This window comes from Lepidochelys kempii, chromosome 9 (assembly GCF_965140265.1).
Source record: "Lepidochelys kempii isolate rLepKem1 chromosome 9, rLepKem1.hap2, whole genome shotgun sequence".
NCBI lineage: Eukaryota > Metazoa > Chordata > Testudines > Cheloniidae > Lepidochelys > Lepidochelys kempii.
The window spans coordinates 28,385,441-28,408,067 of NC_133264.1; the positions used below are offsets into that span (position 1 = coordinate 28,385,441).

Below are 22,627 nucleotides of genomic sequence, written 5' to 3' on the forward strand. Positions count from 1 at the left end.
TAATGAAATGGCAAAATAGGTGTCTGCCATGCAAAAATACATATGTAGCCTATTGGTGAATTCTGGCAGATATTAGCTGGTATTCCTTTCCAGCACAGAATTGTAACGGGTGTGGCATTGTCCAGCAGCATGTGATATTACTTGTAATTGCATTATCACTGCAAAAGGACTCTTGCAAAAGAAATGCCACTTAAAGTGTATGTTGTGTTTGTAAACATCTCACGGCCTGACAGCCATGCCCTGAGGCACACCTGTGACCAACAAGCAAATGTTCATCATAACCATCTCCATGAATAAAACAATGTGATAGAACAGAATGTGGGGTAAAGACGAAGTCCCAGGATGAGTGAGTCCCTGACAAGCTTCCATGGAAGTGTTTTCTGGCAGCACTAAAGGTTAAAAAAACACACACACACCACCCCATAGCCCCCTTTAGTGGGGTATATTAAGAACTGCTGTGATACAGCTAGTAAATCCAATGACACCCAGTAATTATGTACAATCACTAATCACAACAGCCTCAATAAATGTTTTAAAAATGCATTTTTTATGAGTGGACTAACAAAGAAGAAAAGGCCCCCAGTGAGCGAAGCACCAACCATGAGAGACAAAGGCTCCCTATCAAGAGGGACCTGCCAGAGTCTCACCTCTTATGGCCATACTCGGCCCTTCCAGGTTGTTCCCTTGCAGCTCTGACTTGCTCTTCCACGCATACTACATTTTCAATTCTCTTTCTTCCATTTGTTTTCCCCCGAGACAACACCACAAGCCAGAAAGTTACCAAGCTAAACATGGCAGCAGAACAATCTTCAGGTTAAAAGTGCTACTGTCACATGCCCCAGGCTTTAGTCTGAGCATTGGGGAATGGATGCAGTGGTGTTTGAGACACACTGGTCCATAGAATGCAGCTTCTTGTCTAGTACTCACTGGTCAAACATAGCTGGAAAGAAATTATCTGGTGCCCTCTGGTGACAGCTCAGCTCTGGAAATAAAACTGAGACAAAGATTTGCATATGCAGTTAGCATAGGACTAAACTGAAAAGAACTGGTTTGGGGCCTTTCTTGGTACTTTCTTAAGGAGCATTTTCATATGTCTTTGTCAGAGATGAGTGGGAGGGCAAGGTTTTGACAGCACTGGGTGGGTAGGACTAGTAGGAGGTGGGAAAAGGTGCCTTTTGCTTTTTTTAACCCCCCCCCCCCCCAATTTTGCAGCCACCCTCCCTGCCTGCATCTTTGTTCAAAGAAGCAGTTCGTGGCTGCTTAACTTCAGCCTTTCCTCCTGAGACAGACAGGCAGAACCACCACTAAGATCTCAGAACTTTCTTTCAGTGCAGCTGCAGCTGTAGATGCCAGGGCCGCAAGAGGCACAGCTGTGAAAGGGACACTGACTAGAACCATAGAGGAACAGAGTGCTTGCTCCGGCCTGAAGTTAACTGTGATTAGCCTAGTTTTCTTGTCACAAAATTTGAAAATCTGGGTAGCGCAGACCGCGAGACCCCCCCGCAAAGAAACTAAGAGGTGGTTATGCTGTGTGAGTGTTATACCAATAAAATAAAAACCAGCAGGATCTTATTAAAGGGGAAAAGGCAAAATACCACATTTATTGTGAATACAGAAAGAATCATAGTAAGCAGTTAGTTACAGCTATAACATTCCATTCAATCTCATATTTATTCACACATTCATTCATACAAACACAGGTTCTGCAAGGTTGTTATCATAGTTACCAGCCTTAGAGTTGCTCATGCCAAGCCACTGGCCAGCTGGCCTGGACATGAGGAGGGAGCAGGGCCTTGTCAGATGCTCGTCTGATGCTCCTGGAAGTTGGTTTGCAGAATCAGACCCCAAAGTTCTCACTTTCTAGAGTCCATTTTTATAGGAATTTCTTCCTATGCCAGTCTATGGGAATTGCTTCATCATGCTGTTGTTGAATCAATCAGCAGATGGCACATTCCTGACGGCTCCGTGCTGCCAGATGTTATCTTGTTCTTTGGTTCTCCCATTCTTGAGGCTGTTGGGTGGATTCCAGTCTGCCCTCCGGGGGTCCTCTGGTTATTTCCACTTGACGCCGCCTTCAGCCGATGGACACTGGATTCCTAGGCTGGCACCTCCCTGATCATTCAGTTATCATCCACACCAAGCATCCATCCACATCCATCCTCTATCTCTATTTTAATCACAATTGTTAACAAAGCAAGATGAATACAACAAAAGGGCGGGGAGTCTCTGGGTGCTGTTTCTATTGTTACAGAGTATTGCTTTGAGTCTCTCTCTGTGTGAGTAGTTGTTATTACAAAGAATTGCTTTGAGAACAGACTCTGTCTTAGAATGTACTAACGCAATTAGCAGCTTGCAAGTTTCACACATAGAGGGAGAGAAACAGTACCAAAAACCAAGAGACCTCTTAATTAGTAATACCCTGGAATTTAAACTATGGGGAATCAAACTCATTTGTGATTTTAATATAGAACTTCTTTAATATGATCAAACATGAGCATTATGCACAATTCTAGTCATCACACTTGAAAGAATTCTTTTTTAAAGAGCTTGATAAGAAACAGCAAAAAGCTTTATTGTTGTTGCTAAAGATGAACTTTGAGGCCCTGCTAGGAAAGATTGCAATTGAAATGCAGGATTCACAGGAATGTCTTCAAAGTTTCTCTAGGCATGATCTCTGCGGCAATAAGCATTACCAGTAAAGATTCTCAAGGGAAAAGTGGGACTAACAGTTGCACAGATGCAAAGCATTTCCATGGAATCCCTTGCAGGTTTCTTGTGTGTGACATAGTTTTCTTCGTGTGGCCTACAGTGGAGCAGCTGATGAAAAGCAAGCACAGAAGGCCAGCAAGTGGGACTATTAAATTGCCATCTGGGAAGGCCAAAATGTTGAGCCTTCCCCCCTCCTAAATGGATGAGGCTTTCCATAGATCACAATCTTGGGAGATTACTCATAAAGAAACAGTTTTATAACAGGTCTGTCATGAGAAGACATAGGAGATGTAATCTGTCTTGAGCAATATGGCCTAACATGAAATTAAAGCAGAGCTATTCTTCAAGACTCAGCTGAAAGACCTTGTTGAGAAAACACACATTTGAGGTTTTTGCTAAAAAAACCCCTTGATTAATATTCCTGAATAAACAAATTTGCTTCTCAGAACAAGGTTAGGCACTAATTATCAGTCTTCCAGCATGGCTGGGGCGGCAGGGCATATTTACCTATATTCTGTAATATTCTGTATGCAGAAGGAGCCTGGTTCTGTTCCTAGTTACATGAACCTCCCATCAAAGTCCTGTTGAGCTGCTCCCATGGAAGTGAAGACAAAATTGGTTCCTATGTGGATTTATATACACACTTCATTATTGCAGTGCTGGAGCAAAGTTGGATCCCAGGCTTCCAGCTACATCAATGTTGCTATTATACTGATAAGGAAAAAAACGGGAGGTGAAAAAGATAGTCACTATCTTCAATTTGGAGAGCAGAATCACTTTCCCCCATGTTCTCTCACTCAAATTGCTGACTCCATCTTTCCTCCCCTTCTCTCCCTGTCCAACCCCCACCCCCCACCCCCAAAAAATCCAGCTCACCTTGTGATGAACAAGACAAGGAAAATTACAACCCGTGTGTTCACAAGATAAACTGTTTTTTCAGCCTTAACTATAGCATTTGCTACCGAGCAAGCCCAATGATAATTGTATGCTAACCCCAAACTCAAGTGAAATTCCATCTAAATCTAAAATAAATGAATAGACAACTGAGTTTTGAGACTCTGTTTCTGCTTAGTGGATGGTTCAAGCAGCAAGTGCAGAGTTTTGTGAGAACAATGTTGATGACTCATCACGATTCACTGTCATTACAGAACATGTTAGTATATTCTAAGAGGGGATGGAAAAAATGGTAATCAGAACTAACCAATAGAATGTCAGTACAATTAGACCTGATCGCTGGAAGTCATCCAAATCTAGATATAGTCTACTTTGTATTGTCATTAAGTAAGGAGGAATAGGTAAAGTAATCTGGCTATTGTTATTACATAACTGATATAGCTGACTGTAACTCTGCAAAAGCGTATTCGTCTAGTACAATAGAGACTACGGGTATGGCTATACTGCAGTAAAAAAACCATGGCACTGAGTCTCAGAGCCTGAGTCAGCTGAAGGGTTCTTCGGGGCTCAGAGGGTGTGGTGGTGATAAAATTTCAGCATAGTTGTTCAGGTTGAAGCTGGAGTCCAGGCTCTAAAACAGAGGTGGGCAAACTATGGCCTACGGGCCATATCCGGCTCATGGGACCGTCCTGCCTGGCCCTTGAGCTCCCGGCCGGGGAGGCTAGCCCTGGCCCCTCCCCTGCTGTCCCCCTCCCCCACAGCCTCACCTTGCTACACTGCCAGTGCATTGGGCAGAGTGGCTGGCTCCGGCCAGGCTGCACGTCTGTGAGCTCCTGCCTCTCAGAGTGGCATGGTAAGGGGGCGGAGGGGTTGGATAAGGGGCAGGGAGTCCCGGGGGGTAGTCAGGGAATGGGGAACAGGGGCAGTTGGATAGGCGTGGGAGTCCCAAGGGACCTGTTGTGGGGGCGGAGGGGTGTGGGGATAGGGTCGGGGCAGTCAGGGGACAGGGGGGTTGGATAGGGGGTGGGAGTCCCAGGGGGCCTGTCTGGGGGCAGGGATGTGGATAGGGGTCGGGGCGGTCAGGGGACAGGGAACAGAGGGGGTTGGATGGGGGTGTGGTCCGGGGGGGGCACGGTTGGGATGGGGGGTCCCAGGATGGGGCAGTCAGGGGATAAGGAGCAGAGGGGATTGGAGGGGTCGGGAGTTTTGAGGGGGGCAGTCAGGGGGCAGAAAGTGGGAGGGGGCGGAAGCCAGGCTGTTTGGGGAGGCACAGCCTTCCCTACCCGGCCCTCCATACAGTTTCACAACCCCGATGTGGCCCTTGGGCCAAAAAGTTTGCCCACCCCAGCTCTAAAACCTTCCCCCTGTGAGGGGTTTCCAGGGGGAATGTCTCAGAGCCCGGACTCCAGCCCCAGCCCAAATGTCTACACTGCAATTTGCAAGCTTGAGTCAGCTGACCGCGGCTAGCAGTGGCTGTGCCCCAGGTCTTTTATTATAGTGTAAACATACCCTAAGGGTTGGACCTGCTCTCACATGGTAATGTGGGCTGCGTACAGCCAGTACCTGTTTTTTACCGGTACCGTACTGGCTCACTTTCACCCCTGCTGATAGGCATTTAAAGGCCCCAAAGCCACGGAACCCCCTCCTTTCCGTCACATGTCTTTGAAGGTAGCCTGGCGGCTGTTGATTCTCTCTCCTTTCCTGGTCTTTTTAAGGTCAACTTCTCCTATTAGAGATTTTCTGGGGGGTTGGTAGGAAGGGCACCAGGTCCCTGGGGAAGAGGTAGGAGGCACGGGAACACCGGGCCTTTCTACCACTAGTCCAACATTGCAATGTTCCTTTAAAATAAAGATCTTATCTCCTAAAGAACTTTGTTCATAGCAGGGTTACATTAGTTTATTTGTGAGTTTTACCTCTGGCAATTGTATTGCTGTTACAGTAGTTGTTAAAACCATCACTATGCAGTACCACTTAGCTTTCTATAGTAAGTTATTGCCCCCAATGTCTCCTCCGTCACAATTCTTTAGGCCTTCATTTTGTCCACTATCATTTTGGCCCAGGAAAGAACGCCAGTAGATGAGCTCTCTCACAGAGTCCATGACCAACTGGTCAGGTTGCTACTGAGATATACAACAATCAAAGTTCCTATAGGACTGAAAACATTTACCTCTACACACACGTTAGAATAGGGGCTGATAGTCTACCCTACACCTGACCACAAACACAGTCAACCATAATCTCACTGGGTAAAGTTTTTGGGAGTGCCTAAGTGACATGCCTCATTTTTCAAAAGTCACTTAGGGGGCCTAAATTGCATTGAAACTGAATGGGGCTGTTGTCTTATTTCCCAGGCCAGGAAGGCACCACACCCAAAGTCTGGTTCAGGGCCTCTTTCTCAGGCCAATCCTTTGCAATGAAACAGTTTAACATAAATTCCACATATAAAGCCAGTCTTTTCCCTGGACCTGGGATCTTCTGCAGGGTCTTCTCTATTCCTTACAGGTTCCCACCAGCTACTTGCCTGAGACTCACCCTGCTCCAGAGCCTGCTATAGGCACTAACATGGGCCCAACAATTCTCCACCCCAGTTGAGCCACCTGCAGACTTTTCTATTGCTCTGATTAGTCTCAGCTGGGAGGTAGCTGATCAGCCACAGGTGCAGTATTATCAGAGACAGATTATGGTTTTGTGGGGCCCTGGGCTTTCCCTTTGCTAGGGCCTGAGTCACTGACATTGGCAGTGCTGCAAGGGAGGCTGGGCCCCATTCCCCTTGAAGGGCCAGCCACCCAGTTTCCTAAAGTCCAGCTTCTCAGAGGCATTGAGGCTCCTAGCTTCCAGTGATTGCCAGTGATTTCAGTGAGGTTAGCAGGAGCCTCAATACCTCTGAGGGGCTGGGCCTACGGTGCTTCAGAAAATGGGACTCAGGCACCTAAGTCATTTAGGCACCTTACCAATGTTTCCCTTAGTAGCTGGCTGTTCCTACTGTGCCCATCACTGAAGCACAGAGATGCTAAATTCCTTCATGTCAGCCATGGGGCTCCGGCTTACAACAAGTATTTAGCTATTTGCTGACAAAGGGGAACATCAGGAAGTGAGAGAAGCACATGGTGCGTAGGGAAGTGTGCAGGTGTGGGAGCAAAGGACAAGTGGGACTTGAATGGGCTGAAAGGGCTGGGTGGTGGAGGAGGGGCTCTGAAGGGAACAGAAGAGACTTTGGGCAGGTGTGTACTTAAAATGCTTCAGCCGTAGCACTTCAGTGAAGATGTTACTATGCTGATGGGACAGCTTCTCTCATGGGCAAAGGTAATCCCCCTCTCTGAGAGGCGGTAGCTACGTTGAAAGGAGAAGCTCCCCCGTCAACCTAGCACTGTTTACGCAGGGGTTAGGTTGGTATAACGGCATGGCTCAGGGTGTGGATTTTTCTCACCCCTGGGCGATGTAGTTAGACCAATGTAAGGTTATAGTGTAGACCTAGCCTATGAAGAAGAATACTCCTCATTGAGAAGTAGCTGACAAGGTAGGATCTTTTCTTCTCCCATACCTTTGACGGGGGGGAAACCAAAACCCTTTCCTTCTAGTGAAATGAAGTTACTGGTTATGCAGAGTATTATAGTTCCTTCTGCAAACATTTCAAGCCGAGATACACACGCATAACTCCTACTGGCCACATCCTATTGTCCTTGTTCAGATCAACTTCCCATTGACTGTAGCAGGAGTTTTGACTGAGAAAGGTCTGTACGGCTTGGTTTCTTGATTTCAGTGGAAGTTCTGACTGAACAAGTACTGCAGGATTTGGCCAATTGACTTCTGTGGGAATTGCATCTGAGGGCAGTACTGGTCTCCTATGACTAGCATACGGAGTTGTCACTATCTTTGTAGCTATCAATTTTGCCTTTTGCAAGTAGAAAAAAGAACAAGTTTTCACAGTAAGCAGTAAGTCTCCAGTCCCGTGTGCTGACATCATTAGTTGATAGACTATGCCTGCCATGCAATTAGAGGTGTGACAGCAGCATGGGTGTAGACGTACCTGAGCTAGCATTGATCTAGCTAGCTTGAATAACAGAAATGAATAGAAATGAAGCCAGGCAGTAGGGGCTGTACAAGCTGCACTGGCAGGTGCTGCCACAGATTCTCTGCTATTGTTATTCAAGCTAGCTAGATCAAAACTAGCTCAGGTGTGTCTGTGGTTACATCTCTGACTGCAGTGTAGACATACCCCGTGACTGGAATAAGACAGATAGTGGGTGACTCTAAGACAATGTTGGAATAAGCAAGATCATCATCATAATTAATTGCCATGTATTTCCCTTTTTGGCTTAATTCCTGATATGAGTCAGGAATAACTTGGGGGCTTAGTAACAACACACTCATTCCTGCAGGATTGCATTCCACACTGCCCAGTGTGCTCATCGCTTTTACCCTTGTATTTATATGCACAATAATCATGTTGTGCAGGATAGATGCCATGTGTCAATCACAGCGAATGAAAAGGAAAATCCCATTAGACTTCAGATGAAAATCATTAACACCACAAAGTCTTTTTACAAAGAGCATTTTAATGATCTCACGTCCGGAGCATAGAAATCTTCACTTTTCTATGTAGAAACAAATAAAACTTTATTCTAGAGTTCAAAAGAAAGTTACAGATTTGTTGCATTTTCATTTCATAAGTGTCAAAAAGAAACAGATACAATTAAATTACAACTGAACTTGTATTAGCAGCATTCATCATTCCCCAATCAGAGAGCTAATTCATAAGCGATGATGAACGTCCACTCTGAAGAGGCTCTTTTCAAATGGAAGCTGTTTTACAAAAATAAATATAAATGGAATAGCTGGGCTTAATTCATTCTAGGACGTGGGATTTAAATGGCATGCAAAGGGCAGTCAGGGCTTCATAACAATAGCGTGAAATGCCCTTCATTCTAGACCTTCTTAGTCAGAGAGTGTGCAGATGAACATGGCTCACCAAAGTAACATACAAAAGAAGTGCCTCTAAAGGGATTCTTCTCACATGAAGAGATTTCTGCAGTCCTCGTTCTCTTTAAATAGCTCCGTTTCCCTAGAAGGAAAAAAATACAAAGATCATTTATATTGGTTAATATTCATGTGAGTTTTAATGGATTTTATTATTTTGCAAGCCCTGCAGGAATCAGTTCAATAAATGTGTGCTGTTTCAATCTCTGTAATTTGTCAGAGACTCAGATTATGTTTTCAGCAAGAGAAAATGCTTTAGGGGTTTTGAACTGGAATTATTCTAGTACAAGTTATCCCAAGGCTGTGTGGGGCTGATTCAGGGCTGGTCTAAGTTGCACCAACTTGCAAAATCCACCTTAGAACTGTTGCGCTGGTAGAGTTCACCAGAGTGCTGTGGCCTTGGGCTTTACCCCTTACCCATGACCCATGCTTCTGACATGCCTTGTACCTCATGAGGGCTAGTAGGGGGTGATGCAGAGCTGGCTCCACCAGCTTTCTGCCATTTAAGGATTCCCCTATGCCCCGGAAATCCACGGGTGCCCACTTAGGGCAGTTTTAAGTCCCCCTTAAGCCACCAGAGCACTGAAAAGGGAACTTTGCAGTGCTGAGAGTCTGGCCCAGTATCTTTTAAATCTTCCACAGTATGTCACTTAAAACAACATTGAAGTCCTTTCTCCATAACACACTCGGGAGTTTTGCAATTGCCCCATGTAATAGCTTAATGTAAGAATATTTGCATCCTTTATTGATTAATGTAATCACACGCAGAAGACACAAATTTGCTTACCCCACAGCATCCACAACAGCTGCAGTCCCCACAGATTGTTCCAATGAGTCCATTGACAACCTGAATGGCACAAAGCACTATTTGAATTCCACTCATTATCAGCAGCAAGGAGAAGAGGGTCAAATTCCAGGGAACTATGTTTTCAGGTGATGTGCAGAAGGTCCAAATGGTCGTGTTGCCTAGATAATTCCTGTGTAAAAAGAAAAAAAGCAAATGAGAAAGACAATAGATCTAATAGTAAATCAGTAGTAGCAGTACTAGTGTAGCTACTAATTTGTTGTTATTGTAATCTGAAAAGTGAGTCACTGTATCCACTTGACTCTAAAATAATTTCCATATCACTATTAATGGCACTTTGTATTTCTGCTTGTGGAATAATGAAAGAGTTTTGATTTCAAATAATTGCATTTATAAACATTGACATCCTCTATCTGACTACAGCACGAACAAAGAGCAGGTAAAGAAAGAATAAATATGTTCTGAAGGCAATTAAATACTTCATTTTATTCTGTCAGGAAGGAACCGTCAGATAAGATATACCAGAACTTCATATGAAGCTTGTTCAAGCCAAGTATGTAGATGCAACATTAATAGTTAAAACTTCTAGTGGTGAAACGGATGAGCTATCGATAAAGGTGGGAGTACATCAGGGATCAGCACTGATCCCTTTCTTGCTTATCCTCATCCTGGATACCCTCACAACAAACTCACAAATGAAGAAACCTTGGAGCATGTTGTGCACTGTAGATATTGTTCTATGCAGTGAGTAGAAACATGGTGTAGATAATAAACAGGGAGATGTGTTGGAGAGATAAGGGATCAAAATAACTAGAGAGAAAAAACAGAACATATAGCATGTAATTTCAGTAATGTGAGCACTGAAGCATTATCCTTGAAACTGGCTGGGCAGACAATACCAAAAATGCAAAGTTTCAAGTGTCTGGGTTCCAGAATCCAGATAAATGGGGAAATGGAGGCTGAAATGAGAGAGAGAATAATAAGCGCCTGGCTCAGATGGAGAGAGATAAGTGGTGTAGTATGTGACAGGAGGATACCAGGAAGAGTAAAAGGGAAAGTCTAGAAAATGGCAGTCCATCCAGTTTGAATGTATGGTGGTGGGTACTGGACAAAGAAGATACATAAGCAAATGATCTGTTCCACAGAAATGCAAATGTTGAGATGGATGAGTGGTGTAAGACAGAAAAAAAACACGTGAGGAATGTGTATGTTAGAGACAAAGTCAAAGTAACACCCCTAGATGAAAAAATGAGGGGGTGCAGGCTCAGATGGCTTGGGTCATGTAAAGCACAGTCCTGACAACAACGTGGGTAAGAGGGCCCAACAGATCAGGACTGACTGAAACAGACACTGACCCAAGAAGTGGTGGGATGTCATAAAAGAAGACATATTAGCATGTGGTGTGATTGAGGATATGGCATCGAACAGAGCACTTTGGAGGGAGAGGACTTGTAGGGTGAACTACAGCTAATGGGATTAAAGCAAGGAAGAAGATGAGAAGGACCATCAAATAAGATCAACGCCAAAGATCTGCCTGTTCTGTGGTCACCCAAGCTTGTATTCTTCTTTCTTTGAAAGTGAAGTGTTTTTTCTTACTAAACACAATTCCAGTTATGCAGTTGTATAGAGCAACCCTGACATCTAGTGGTAAATTCAGTACATCTAATATGCATATGCGTATCATAGATAAAGTTAAGATTCTGTCATGGGTATTTTTAGTAAAAGTCTGGGACAGGTCGCAGGGGTGACACCCTGGTACCCCCTTATTCACTTATACCCCCTTATAACCACTGTTATATAATTAGGATGTGTTTTGTACAAAGTATGCCTTGTGAGGTATCATTCTAAAAGTCTTGATCTGCTAGACATTAATATTTCAGATTGTATGTGTTATCATGATATGTGTAGTGATGAAGTTTGGCTATGTATGAGTTACTGAAACATGTTGTGAGGTTGAAAACACCCACAAGCAGCCTTTCAGGTGCAAAAGTAAAAAGGCCAAACAATGTTAATGGCTTATTGAGGAAATGCACACAAGCACAAGGATTACCCCAGGAACTATGTACCATAGAAACCTCTCAGAGATAGCACTACACAATGGGAACTGTTTGACCCAAGTCACAGCAAAAGAGCTTTCCAGCAAGTGGAAAGAAGATATAAAAGGGGGAAATGATATCATGATGGTACCTCACTCTCCCTACAACACACCTGGAAACACCTGAGGAACAAAGACTGAACTGGGATGGAATGTGCGGCTGTGTATGCACACCTGGGAAACCCAAGCTTCAAAGCTAGTGCCTTAAGAATATGCCAGCCTGTTTATCGCTCAGGGTGAGAATTTGCTAATTCATATCCAACCTATCTAGTATGTTAAGCTCAGTTTGCGTTTTTATTTACTAAGCAAACAGATCAAAGCAGATTACTATCACTTATAATCACTTAAAATCTATCTATCTTTTGTAGTTAATAAACTTATTTTATGTTTTAATCTAAACCAGTGTGCATTTGACTAAGGTTTCTGGGGAAAATCTCAGCTTGGTTACCACAAGTGTGCATGATTCTCTTCATACTGAGGGAGAGGTGAACCGGATATTAAACCCATATACTGGCCAGATTTGACCAGGGCAGGACGGTACTGCTCTGGGGTTGTAGGCTGGGGGTTAGAGAGCCTGTGTGTAACTGCAGCTGGGTGTGTCCCTACCTGTGTTAATGCTGGTCAAAGTGCAAGCTTGGAGGACTTTATAGCTTGTCACAGTGTGAGAGAGAACACAGGCTGGTGGATCAGAGGGCCCAGTGGTACCCCAGTTCCAGGTAGCAACCCAGGGGGAACCTGTCACAGCGGGCAATAAACAAAAATTCATGGAAGCCCGCAAACTGTCCATGACTTTTACTAAACATATCTTGGGGAGGGGGGACAAACAGAGCATTGTGGGGCTTACAGCTCCTCCAGCCCTGCCACTGATCCTGCGTCAGGGCTGACCACTGCTGCTCCAGCCCAGGAGGGGCTAATCCAGCCCCAACCACTGCTCCAGCAGACTGCTTTGGCAGTGGGCCACTGGTCAGCTGTTCGGTGGCCCTGGGGCTGGTCAGCTGTTCTGGCAGCTGCTGTTCCCGTGGGCCTGGGGCTGGCCACGATGGCCACCGCTCTGGTGGCACCAGGGCTGACCAAGGCTGCTGTTCCAGTGGCCACTGCTCTGTGCCTCTAGGGCTGGCCGCTGGCCAGCTGTTCTGGTGGCTGCTGCTCCAGGGCTGGCCCCTGTTCTTGCAGCTCTGGGGCTGACAGCTACTCCACAGTCCTGCCCTAGAAGAAGTCCCAGAGGTCCCAGAAAGTCACAGAATTCATGACTTCCATGACAGAATCGTATCATTAATCATAGGGTTGCATTTAGAACACAGGAAGATAAATTCATCCTTAGTGTACATCGATTGCTCTTATTTCATCTCAGGGATAGATTAGGCATAGATTTAATGCTTTAAGCACCAAAGTCTGACCTTGGATTAGAGGATGCAACTCTCATTGACTTTGGTGCTACAAAATGTTAAATTATCTTCAATGGGAGTTGTGATCAGGGAAACAATGGTAAATTTTCAGACTCAAATATTTTTCTTAATTGTTATGGTTTTACATTGTTATTAAAACAAAACAAAGGAAATTCTACTACAATGAGAAAAGGGAAATAACATTTCTAACCAACTATCAAATGCTGACAAGTCACCTGTATTTCATCTCATGCCTAGATAACACAGCAGCACAAACACATCCCTTGCTGTTCTAAAAGCCAGCCCTGAGCCACCGTAGAATGAGAGAAGGATGGAATGGCAGACCTCATTGCCATTTTTGGGCTTTGCCAATTTCAATCAAAATGTGAAGGTTATTTCAAAACCCAGTTCTGGTTGTTGTTGTTTTTTTAATATTGCCTCTGGATACTCCTAATGCTCTGTTAATCCAGAGAGTAACAGTATTAAGACCAGAAGAGATGTTTATGATGATCTAATCTGACCTCCTGCATAGATTTCATCCAGTGGTTCCTTCACCTTGACCAACATCCTTCAGCTGAACTACAACACATCATTCAGAAAGAGCTCCAGCCTTGGTTTAAAGATTCCAAGTAACAGAGAATTTACAACATCCCTTGGATATCTGTTCCAATGGTTAACAGCCCTCATGATTAAAAATGTGCATCTTATTTCCAGTTTGAACTTTGCTGACTTAAACTCCTGCCAGGGAATCCAGGGATCTGAACAAGTGACACAAATGCATGATACCAAAGAAGTTTCAGCTGCATAGTGTGGACAACTCCCTCCAATTTCCATAACCAAAATAAAATTACATAAAGACTAACTCTTAAATATTAATAGCCTCAGTTTCAGATCTGAGATTCCCACTAAAGACACTCAGTCATATGTCTCTAGTCTATCCCCCCATACTGCTTTAAAAATCTAAGGAATAAACTGACAAGTGGTAAATTTATCTTAATTGGGGCTCTTTGAAACCTCTAGTTTCAGCTGGGGATGGTATTCTTATTCTAGAATATTGTGTAGCCATGTAACAGTCCACAGCAACACTAATGTGCTTCATCCAGCAGGCAGCCACACTGCAGTCTCAGTAATGTGATTGTGTGCAATTCCCTATTTACACAACAGAATTAAATCTAGAAATGACATCACAAACTTCCTTAGTGCAGTACCGCTTCAGTGAGTGGCTATATTACATCTTTTCTAGCTAACCCATGCATGATGCAGTGCAGTATCTTACCCATTCTCAAATGGATAGGTCCAATTATTGTAACTGTTACACTTAGGGCCTCTATTTAGAGCAACTGCTGACACAATAAAGCAGTATCCGGCTCCCAGAAGTCCAACAGCCGCAAATATTATAGAAGTAAACATCTGATAGAGAGAAAAAGATGAAGTTATTTTTGACCTCTTACAAACAGTTAAATGTAGCCCGCTTAAGTGAATGTGTAGTACAGTCTCAACCCTAACTCCTGAACAGTCTTATAAGATAAATGCATTATGTAACTAGACTCTAATGTACATTATATGTCTGCAGGCATTCCACTATGTGCCTGCAATTCCCATTGGTCCTTAGAAGCTTAAACCAAGTCAGACTGGAGTGGTGTTTGCATAGGAGACCTCAAAGGAACACCTTGAGACTACAGGAAGTGGTAGTGGTGATTCAGTAGATGACACACTTCCCTCAATCAGTACTAACCCTGTCTGGTGTTCGGGGGCACTGTGCCACACTGAAGGGTCTGTCAGATGAGATCATGGCCAAAATTGAAGTCCCAACCCTTTGTGAAGATGCCTTGGCACATTTCACAAGAGCAGAATTGTTAATTTTGGCGTCCTGATCAAATTTCGGCATGGTTAATTATATTCTGCCTCTGTAAATTTCCCCTCCCTTTTCACATTCTTTTCTTCCTGTTGTATACTTGTCCTCATCATAACCAACATCACAGCTGGCACTAATGCAGAGATGGCACTTTCAGTCGAGAGGCAAAGGACTGAGTGGACATGAGGTATGGACTACATTATATCATACCAAATGGTTAAGGCCCTTTTAGGACAGAGTTGAAGTACATAGGTGGGAAAACTATACTGAAGCCTGTGCTTCTACTACACATGCTGGATCTGTTCTGTGGCTAAATGAAGACTTTGTTTTCAAAGAACGTCATTCTGGCATTCTTCATGATTATTTAAAAAAAAAAAAATCACTTAGAAACCAAAGCCTTTTCTTGGACTTCGAAAACATTTTGTTACCTTCACGTAATCAAATCTTTAAATCATTCCAAGACAATATTAATTCCATAACATAAGCCTGGTGTTCAAATTAACATGAAAGGAAAAATTCTGTTCTCAGTTATACAATCCAGCTAAATTCAATTGAGTTGCCTAGGTGAAATGATGGTAGAATCTGTCTGCAAAGTATTAAATGTATTTAACCGTTCAAAATATGTGGTAGATATTAAAGGTCTCCAACAGCTGAACTGATTTAGAATAATAAATTGTTATGACAGAAAATTGGCAACAAGAGTCTCGTGGGACGGAATATGTGGCTTCTAAGCTTAACTAATTCCCTCCAGTGTTAATTCAGCAATAAAGAAGAAAAGTTTGACTTGGACCCTAAACCTACACTGGGATCCACTACTGCAGCCCTCTGCAGCTATGCAGAGCCCTAGTTAAATCACCACAACTTTGCACAGACATGGGGGGATTGTGCTAGTGATTCTTGATGCAGGATCCAGGTCCTGGGGAGAGGATGAGAGAACAAACAACGTGTGAGAGATGTGTAGTCACGTCACTTAATGCGCTAGTGGAAGGTATTCAGATCTGGAGTAATTGTTACTTTGGTGGAGTTATTCTGGATTTACACCATGCTACTGAGATCAGAATCTGGCCCATTCTAGTCTACTGAGTATGAGAAGTGCATTCTTCCACAAAGATTCTGGACCAAATTCTCCAGCCCGCTAAGTCTGCTGTCCCTAAGTAGAGGTATTTTCCATGGGCATAGAGTAGATGGAGGCAGCTACGCTATCTCCTGTGCTAGCAACTCCACCCCTCCACTGTGTAAAATGGAGGAAGTAGCATCTGAAATTAGAAATGAGCCTAAGCCAAAAAGTTCAGCTCCACATTCGGCTCCAGAGCCAAAATTCCTCAATGTCTTCAGGGTGTTTGGATCCATATTTTTAATAGAGCCCATTATAGAAAAAGTTTGAACTGGACTCTATGTCTCAGCTCCCCAGAATGTGGCAGTGGTGCAGTGTAGGGATTTTCATGCTGGGGGAGATGAAAGGGGGTTGTTTGGGCCTGCCTCCATTTGAAATACAATTTTTCACCCACCTTAAAAGTCATAATACTTAAAAGATTGGAGACCTATTACAAAAGAAAATGCAGTCCTGCAGAGTGCTTCTGTATCATGCCCTGTAACTGGCACTGATACGGAGTCGACTTTTAAACTTCAATTTGAGGTACACAATTTATGCTGTATCTTATTTCGAAGCAACCACTGTATATGCCCTACCTGCTCCCTGTCAGCTGCCTTTCAACACACCGAGAGACAAGGTCTCTGTCAGCTGCCTTTCAACACACCGAGAGACAAGGTGACAAGGTTGGTCTAATATCTTTTATTAGACCAACATCTGTTGGTGAGAGAGGCAAGCTTTTGAGCTTACACAGAGCTCTTCTTCTTGCACTCTTCTTCCTCTTTGAGACCTGAAGAAGAGCTGTGTGTAGCTCAAAGGCTTGTGTCTCTCACCAACAGAAGTTGGTCCAATAAAAGATATAACCTCATCCGCCTTGTCTTTCTAATATCATGGGACCAATATGGCTACAACAACGCTGCTTTCAACACACTGTTACTTTAACCTATTATTTTGCTATCATATGCTCCATACCACCACCCTTTTCAACCCTTTGCTTAATATTGTTGGGTGGTGAGGGTCTTTCTTATGGTGTGACGTGGATTTGATAAAAGGAAGAAATAACTATACTATGGAAATGGCTGTAATATTTTTCAGAAGATCCACATTACACATGTGTAGGGGCCACAGTAAAGCTATACTGTGACTGTAATGGAGCAAGAGACATCTGTCAAAAAAGAAAAAAAATAACTGTCCTATCATCTGAGAAAAGCAAAATGTGGGTCTTTAAGAAATTTGTTTTATTGGCACCCACTTTTAACAAGCCATGTCAGAGCTACAGCTGTATCGCATTGGCATGCCAACAAGGCAGCACGATAAAAGTGGTCTTGCTACTATCAAGGGGTCCTGGTAGAACAACATCTTGGCACATCATTAATCCTTGACTTAAGGCACAAAGGGATACCAGGATTTTGCACTTTGTGCTATGGACAACAAACACATGCACTACATAGTCACACTCTAGAACATCATAAATATACATGGACAGACATGATATAAATGTTATTGTTTGTAACCATTTGGCTTTTTTTTTTTTGGCCACACCCTTCTTTTCCACTTACCGCAAATCTCTTTCCACAGCTTTCATTACCACAGCATCCACAACAATCATTATTCTTAAGGCCCAAAAATACCAAGGAAGGAAAGATCATCTACCAACAATAAAAAAATACAGTTCAATTAGGTTGGACCATTCTGAGTTAACCTTATGTTTTAATCTATTAGTCCAGTGACTTTTGTTTTTTATCACTAAATTGAAATTTTCATTACTCAATCAAAACAAGTTTTAAATTGCCTATTTACTTATTAAACAAAGTGCACAATCAAGAGTCATTTGCAATGTTGGTTTTACTGTATTTGAAGTGCAGGGGAATTACAGTAAAACCCTAACCTTTTACTTTAGAAAATAAAAGTGAAAATTTCAGGATTTGTCTACTTACCAGTACACCAGATCCCAAGATCCCTCCAAAGTACCAGACTTCGTCTGTGATGTGTTCATTACTGCTGGTGACTTCTCCTCCAGGGAAAAATAGCAAGATGTTAGCTAGAGTACATAGCACAGCCAGAGGAATGAGGGTGATTCCCAGGCACTTGGCACAACCACCGGAACACATGCTTTTTAAACAAAATTACAAACTAAACTAAAGAAAAATGAAAACCCCTTATTCTTGTCAGTGTTTTAAACAGGAGTGTCTCAGCGTAATTTACAAAATCCAATTCTGTTTTGCCCTTGGGGAATTCAGCCTATAGAATGTTTCCCTCGGAGAGGTTGCAGTCTGTTAGCAAGCCAGTGCTCCAGTTATTTATAAGCTCTCACTGCCATGATGTCAATTTTCTGAACCCCATAAATGAGATTACAGTCAGACCAACCTCTTTTTTTACCATGACGACCAATAGCCTCTGTTAATGTTCTACCAGCGCAGACTAGACCGTCAGTTATTTGGAGTCCAATTATTGGAAAATATCTTGTTCAGTTCTGGATGGTCATTTTTGTAACACTCTGTCCGTGCCCACACTGGAAAATAATTCTTAGCTGTTGTTGTAAAGAAAACATGTCATTAATCAGTTTGTGATGGCTATAGCCAGCTGCAGTCAGGAATCCCCAGTAAACGGCTTAGGATGGTCAAGCTAATAAGCATTTCTTATTTTGAAAAAAGAAAAGGAGTACTAGTGGCACCTTAGAGACTAACCAATTTATTTGAGCATAAGCTTTCGTGAGCTACAGCTCACTTCATGCCGATGAAGTGAGCTGTAGCTCAAGAAAGCTTATGCTCAAATAAATCGGTTAGTCTCTAAGGTGCCACTAGTACTCCTTTACTTTTTGCGAATACAGACTAACACGGCTGCTACTCTGAAACCTTTCTTATTTTGAAATATCCTAAGAATTAGTGCACAATCAAAGCTGTAAATACTTAATGGATTCTGTCAGCAGGTGTGCAGAATTTATAAAGGCATCTTCTGCCACTAGCATCCTGGAGTAATGGGGGGCATTTAGAAAAGATGCACCGAACGTCCTCCTTCTTTGTGTTTTTTTCTTTGTTGTCTTAAAGAAGAATTTCATAGAGTTCGACACCACACTGTTTCCTTAGGCAAAGCTTACATTTAAAATCAGTTAGAGTTTTGTCTGAGTGAAGACAGTAAGTCTGAGCCCTTTAAACAGAAACAGGCATTAGATCCTAATCCTGCAAGCAGAATTGTGGCAGGCAGATCCCTGAGCTCATGAAGAGCCTAGTTGATTTTGCATGGGCTCCATGCAGGCACAGGTGTGTATCCACACAAGTTGGAGGATTACAGCCTTAGTGCTGAGATATCATTTGTGCACAGTTAGAATTCTGAAGTGGATATGACTATGTGCATTATGAGAACCTTTCCCATTATGTTCCCATAATATGTCCCCTCTATGCCCCTTAGCAGGACTTTGGGCCAATCAGAGTAAGGAGAGCCCCCAAATAATCCAACCTGGTTTTACAGAACACCCAGTTCATGCTCACACCGGATATCTGGGACTTTCTATACAGACCTCAGTAAAGCTGCTGGGCTCTTCGGTTAAATACTGAGTGGTGGAGCCAAAGTGTGGGCCAGATTGATAGTCCATTGAAGGACATGGAAAAACTCCCTGTGACTTCAATGGTCTTTGAATCTGGCTTTATCCTCTGAACTACATCCATGAAAATGTCAATGAAGCCAACGGGGTTTCCTGGGTGTAACAGTGCAAAATTTGGTCCCTAGCATTTTTTAATTCCCACTCCAGGAAACCTAGCACACAACAGGTTGCACAGCTTACAAATAGGGTTTAGGCCATGTGCAAAATGTGGTGGAACAAACCAAAGTGAGCAATGAATGACCCTCAAACGAGTGCCTCAGTTAAAAACAGGCCTCAGGGCCTTTTAATACATGTGCTAAACTTCAGACCTTTTCCTTCACACTTAGCCCCTACATAAGACCCTCTTCTTCTGAGTTTCACACTAATGCTCAGCACTGGTAGAAAGTCAAGGATTTCATTCTAGTCAAGTCTCCAAGGTGACATCTTAGATTCTGAGTTGTGTTCATAAACAAGTGACTTTTCCCAAAAGGATACCATTGAACTATTTATCATTCAAACTTTGAACAAGTTTTCTTCTCATAGTAGTTTTGTTCCTCAGGGCTACTCTAATTTACACTGGCTGCTGTTGACTGTAAAGGGCCCCAGCCAGCCTGCCTTTGCAACTGCCAAGTCCCATGCATCAGAAGCCAGAAGGGCAGGTAGCATAAAGGCCACTAACCATGTCATTGCACAACCCAAAGATTTCCTTAGGCAGAGGATGTTCAAGTGGCCGAATCTGTCAATTTTAGGGCTGTTTTCACCATCAGAGTAGTAAGGTAGCGTTACTGTACTGGGGGATCTGACCTAGTGTGTATAAAGAACAGCACTTGTTTACAAAAACGAAAAATAGGTCATGTTTCACATATGCCAAGCCTGACAGTGTATATTTAAGTCAAAAGTTGTGATGTTAGAAATCTTCTTTGTGGCTAAATGTAACGTTTATACAAGCGAGGGACAATAAGCACAGGTCTGAGCAGGTGTGGCAGGCTATGCGTAGGCTTCCCCAGTATGACTTATTACTGACGTATAACTCTGCTATTCCAGCCTTTGCTTTTCCTAAGCAAAGAATGGGGTCTCTGGGTTCTACTGTAATACGAGGAACAAACAAACGTTACACATCATAATTATTCATTTTTAATCATTAACAATATTGGTGGTAGTACTGAGTACAGTCCTTCTCCCAGTGATGCAGGTGGTTAATGGAGGAAACTACAAAACCCATTTTCACACCTGACTTCAGGTCAGATTCTGATCCCTTTATTCAAGTTGACTTTAGCGAGCCTCCTTGAGGAGTAATGTACTTTCAGCGTGTGTAAGACTATCCAAATCTGTCCAACAGTTGAGATTTGAACCTCTGCCGGTGAAAGGTTAGTGAGCTAACCCCCTAAGCCAACTACTCCCCTGATTGAGCAAATACTAGTAATAATCTCCTGATTTTTCCACACAGTGCTGTCCATGAGATATTGGGAGCCAGGCAAGTACTGAGCAGTCAGTTAAGAATTCTGGCTGCTAACTGATAATCATATGTTTCTAATATGCCTATTGTTGTCTTAATTAAGAGAAATGAACATGCTTACATATATAGCTAGAAACTCAGATACCCACTGAAAACTGGTTTGTTTGTTTTTTTTGGCAGCATATGGAAATCCAAGAACTGCTGAGTAAAATATAATAGCTTGAGGCACAAAAGAACTAGTTCATTTATAGAAGAGACCTCATGAATCAATAAAATAGTGAGTCAGATGCCTGCTCAATATGGGAGGTTCCATTCAATTTCCTGTTTCAAACATTCTCCATGGAGTAGCTGTCTCATGGCATAACATGGCCATGAAATGAGATCATGTTACAAGAAACAGAACAATCTACCAGGAACTCCTACATCAGGCTGGATGAAAATGCTACCTGGCTGTGGATTCCCATGCCCCCTCTGGAGTCAGCTTAACTAATTCTGGTGTGGCATGGTTCTCTGCACCAAGACCAACCATGCCTAGGACAGCCCACTGTGTATCTGTGGTGCTGTGGAGGATGCTATCCACATACTGGATGGTTGCTCTTTTTGCATTAGGCTCCCCAAAGATCTTCTCAATCTGAACCCTGCTGATAGAGAAGCCTTTGATTGAGTCAAGACCTGACCACAGAGAGGCCCCTCCTTCTGTTCTCCTTGAGGTGTTTTAGTCTCCAAACTCTTTATACTTCAATGCTCCAGCACAAATCAAATTGGTTGAAAAAGGCTGAGGGGTGAGCAGTGTTAGTACAGATGGCTTAGTGTGGTTACCACCAGGTTGGGGTTCATATGAGCACTACATGGAATCACGAATACAAACTGAGAAGGATGAAAAATCAGCTTTTCATCCTTCCAATGTTGAGAAGATGTTTTTAGGAGCCAAATTCTGCTCTCATTTACCCCCGGAGTAATCTAGAGCTATTCCACTGATTTCAGTAGAATTACTCCATATTTTTACCAGTATAAATGAGATCAGGATTTGTTCCTACACTGTTTACTCTATTGGGATCTGTTCGATGAGACCTTAATAAACAAGGTCTGGTCTTGTATGTACGGATATTAAAGATCCAGTGGCATTTTTTTTCCAAGTAGGAATTTGTTCCCTTGTCCCTGGGCAACTCTTTCCATTGTCCAGCATGCCACTGATTGCAGAGGCAGATGCATGTCCATGACACTATTTTGGGGTCATTTTGAGATGAAAGGCCTGATATAGTAAAATATGTTTCTTCTTCTTCTGCTTCATTTTGGAAACAGTGGGAGCAGCAAGTCAGCTCTTCCCCAGGTTGTGAGACAGGACCAGTACAAGGTCTACTAAGAGACATCAGAAACAACAGAAGGCAAAGCTCAAAAGCTCTCAGTGATAGCAGCATATGGAATTTTGGAAATGGATTCTGGGAAAGTTCTTCTGTGTGATAGAACTCTTAGTAGGAACATAAGATTTGCCACAGTACATCACATTAGTGGTTCATCTAATCCAGCATAATGTCTCCGTCAGGGGGCAGAATCAGATGGTTCAGAAGGTCTCTTTAAATCAGATGCTTACATACTTCAAAAAAAGACTTGCTTAAATTATTCACAAGTATTTATTTCTTGCATTTACTAGTTGATAAGTTAATTGCTCCTTGCTACATAGAATGTGTGATAAGACATACATAACAGGGTTTGGCTCTAGATGCCATTATAAGGTGACAATTTAAATGTCAGATGGATAAAGTACAGGGGAAATTGAACTA

At 42.9% G+C, this 22,627-nt stretch overlaps 1 protein-coding gene across 1 annotated transcript; it reads right to left on the reverse strand.

The window, feature by feature from the left end:
* Window positions 1-8,394: 8,394 nt before the first annotated feature.
* Window positions 8,395-17,921, reverse strand: TM4SF4 (transmembrane 4 L six family member 4). The gene is made up of 5 exons (XM_073358772.1): window positions 17,748-17,921; window positions 17,370-17,459; window positions 14,142-14,275; window positions 9,368-9,557; window positions 8,395-8,665 (listed from the first exon to the last, which is right to left on the reverse strand). The coding sequence occupies exons 1-5, from the start codon at window positions 17,919-17,921 to the stop codon at window positions 8,648-8,650; spliced, it is 606 nt and encodes a 201-aa protein (XP_073214873.1). The 3' UTR covers window positions 8,395-8,647.
* Between the last annotated feature and the right edge of the window lie 4,706 nt (window positions 17,922-22,627).

Excerpts from the sequence above, each read along its gene's own strand:
- TM4SF4 (XM_073358772.1), bottom strand. The coding sequence starts at position 17,921 with ATGTGTTCCGGTGGTTGTGCCAAGTGCCTGGGAATCACCCTCATTCCT. Across the intron at positions 17,460-17,747 it reads TCTTGGGATCTGGTGTACTG|ATGATCTTTCCTTCCTTGGT; the intron begins GTAAGTAGACAA and ends TATTGTTGGTAG. Across the intron at positions 9,558-14,141 it reads ACCTATCCATTTGAGAATGG|GAATTATCTAGGCAACACGA; the intron begins GTAAGATACTGC and ends CTTTTTACACAG.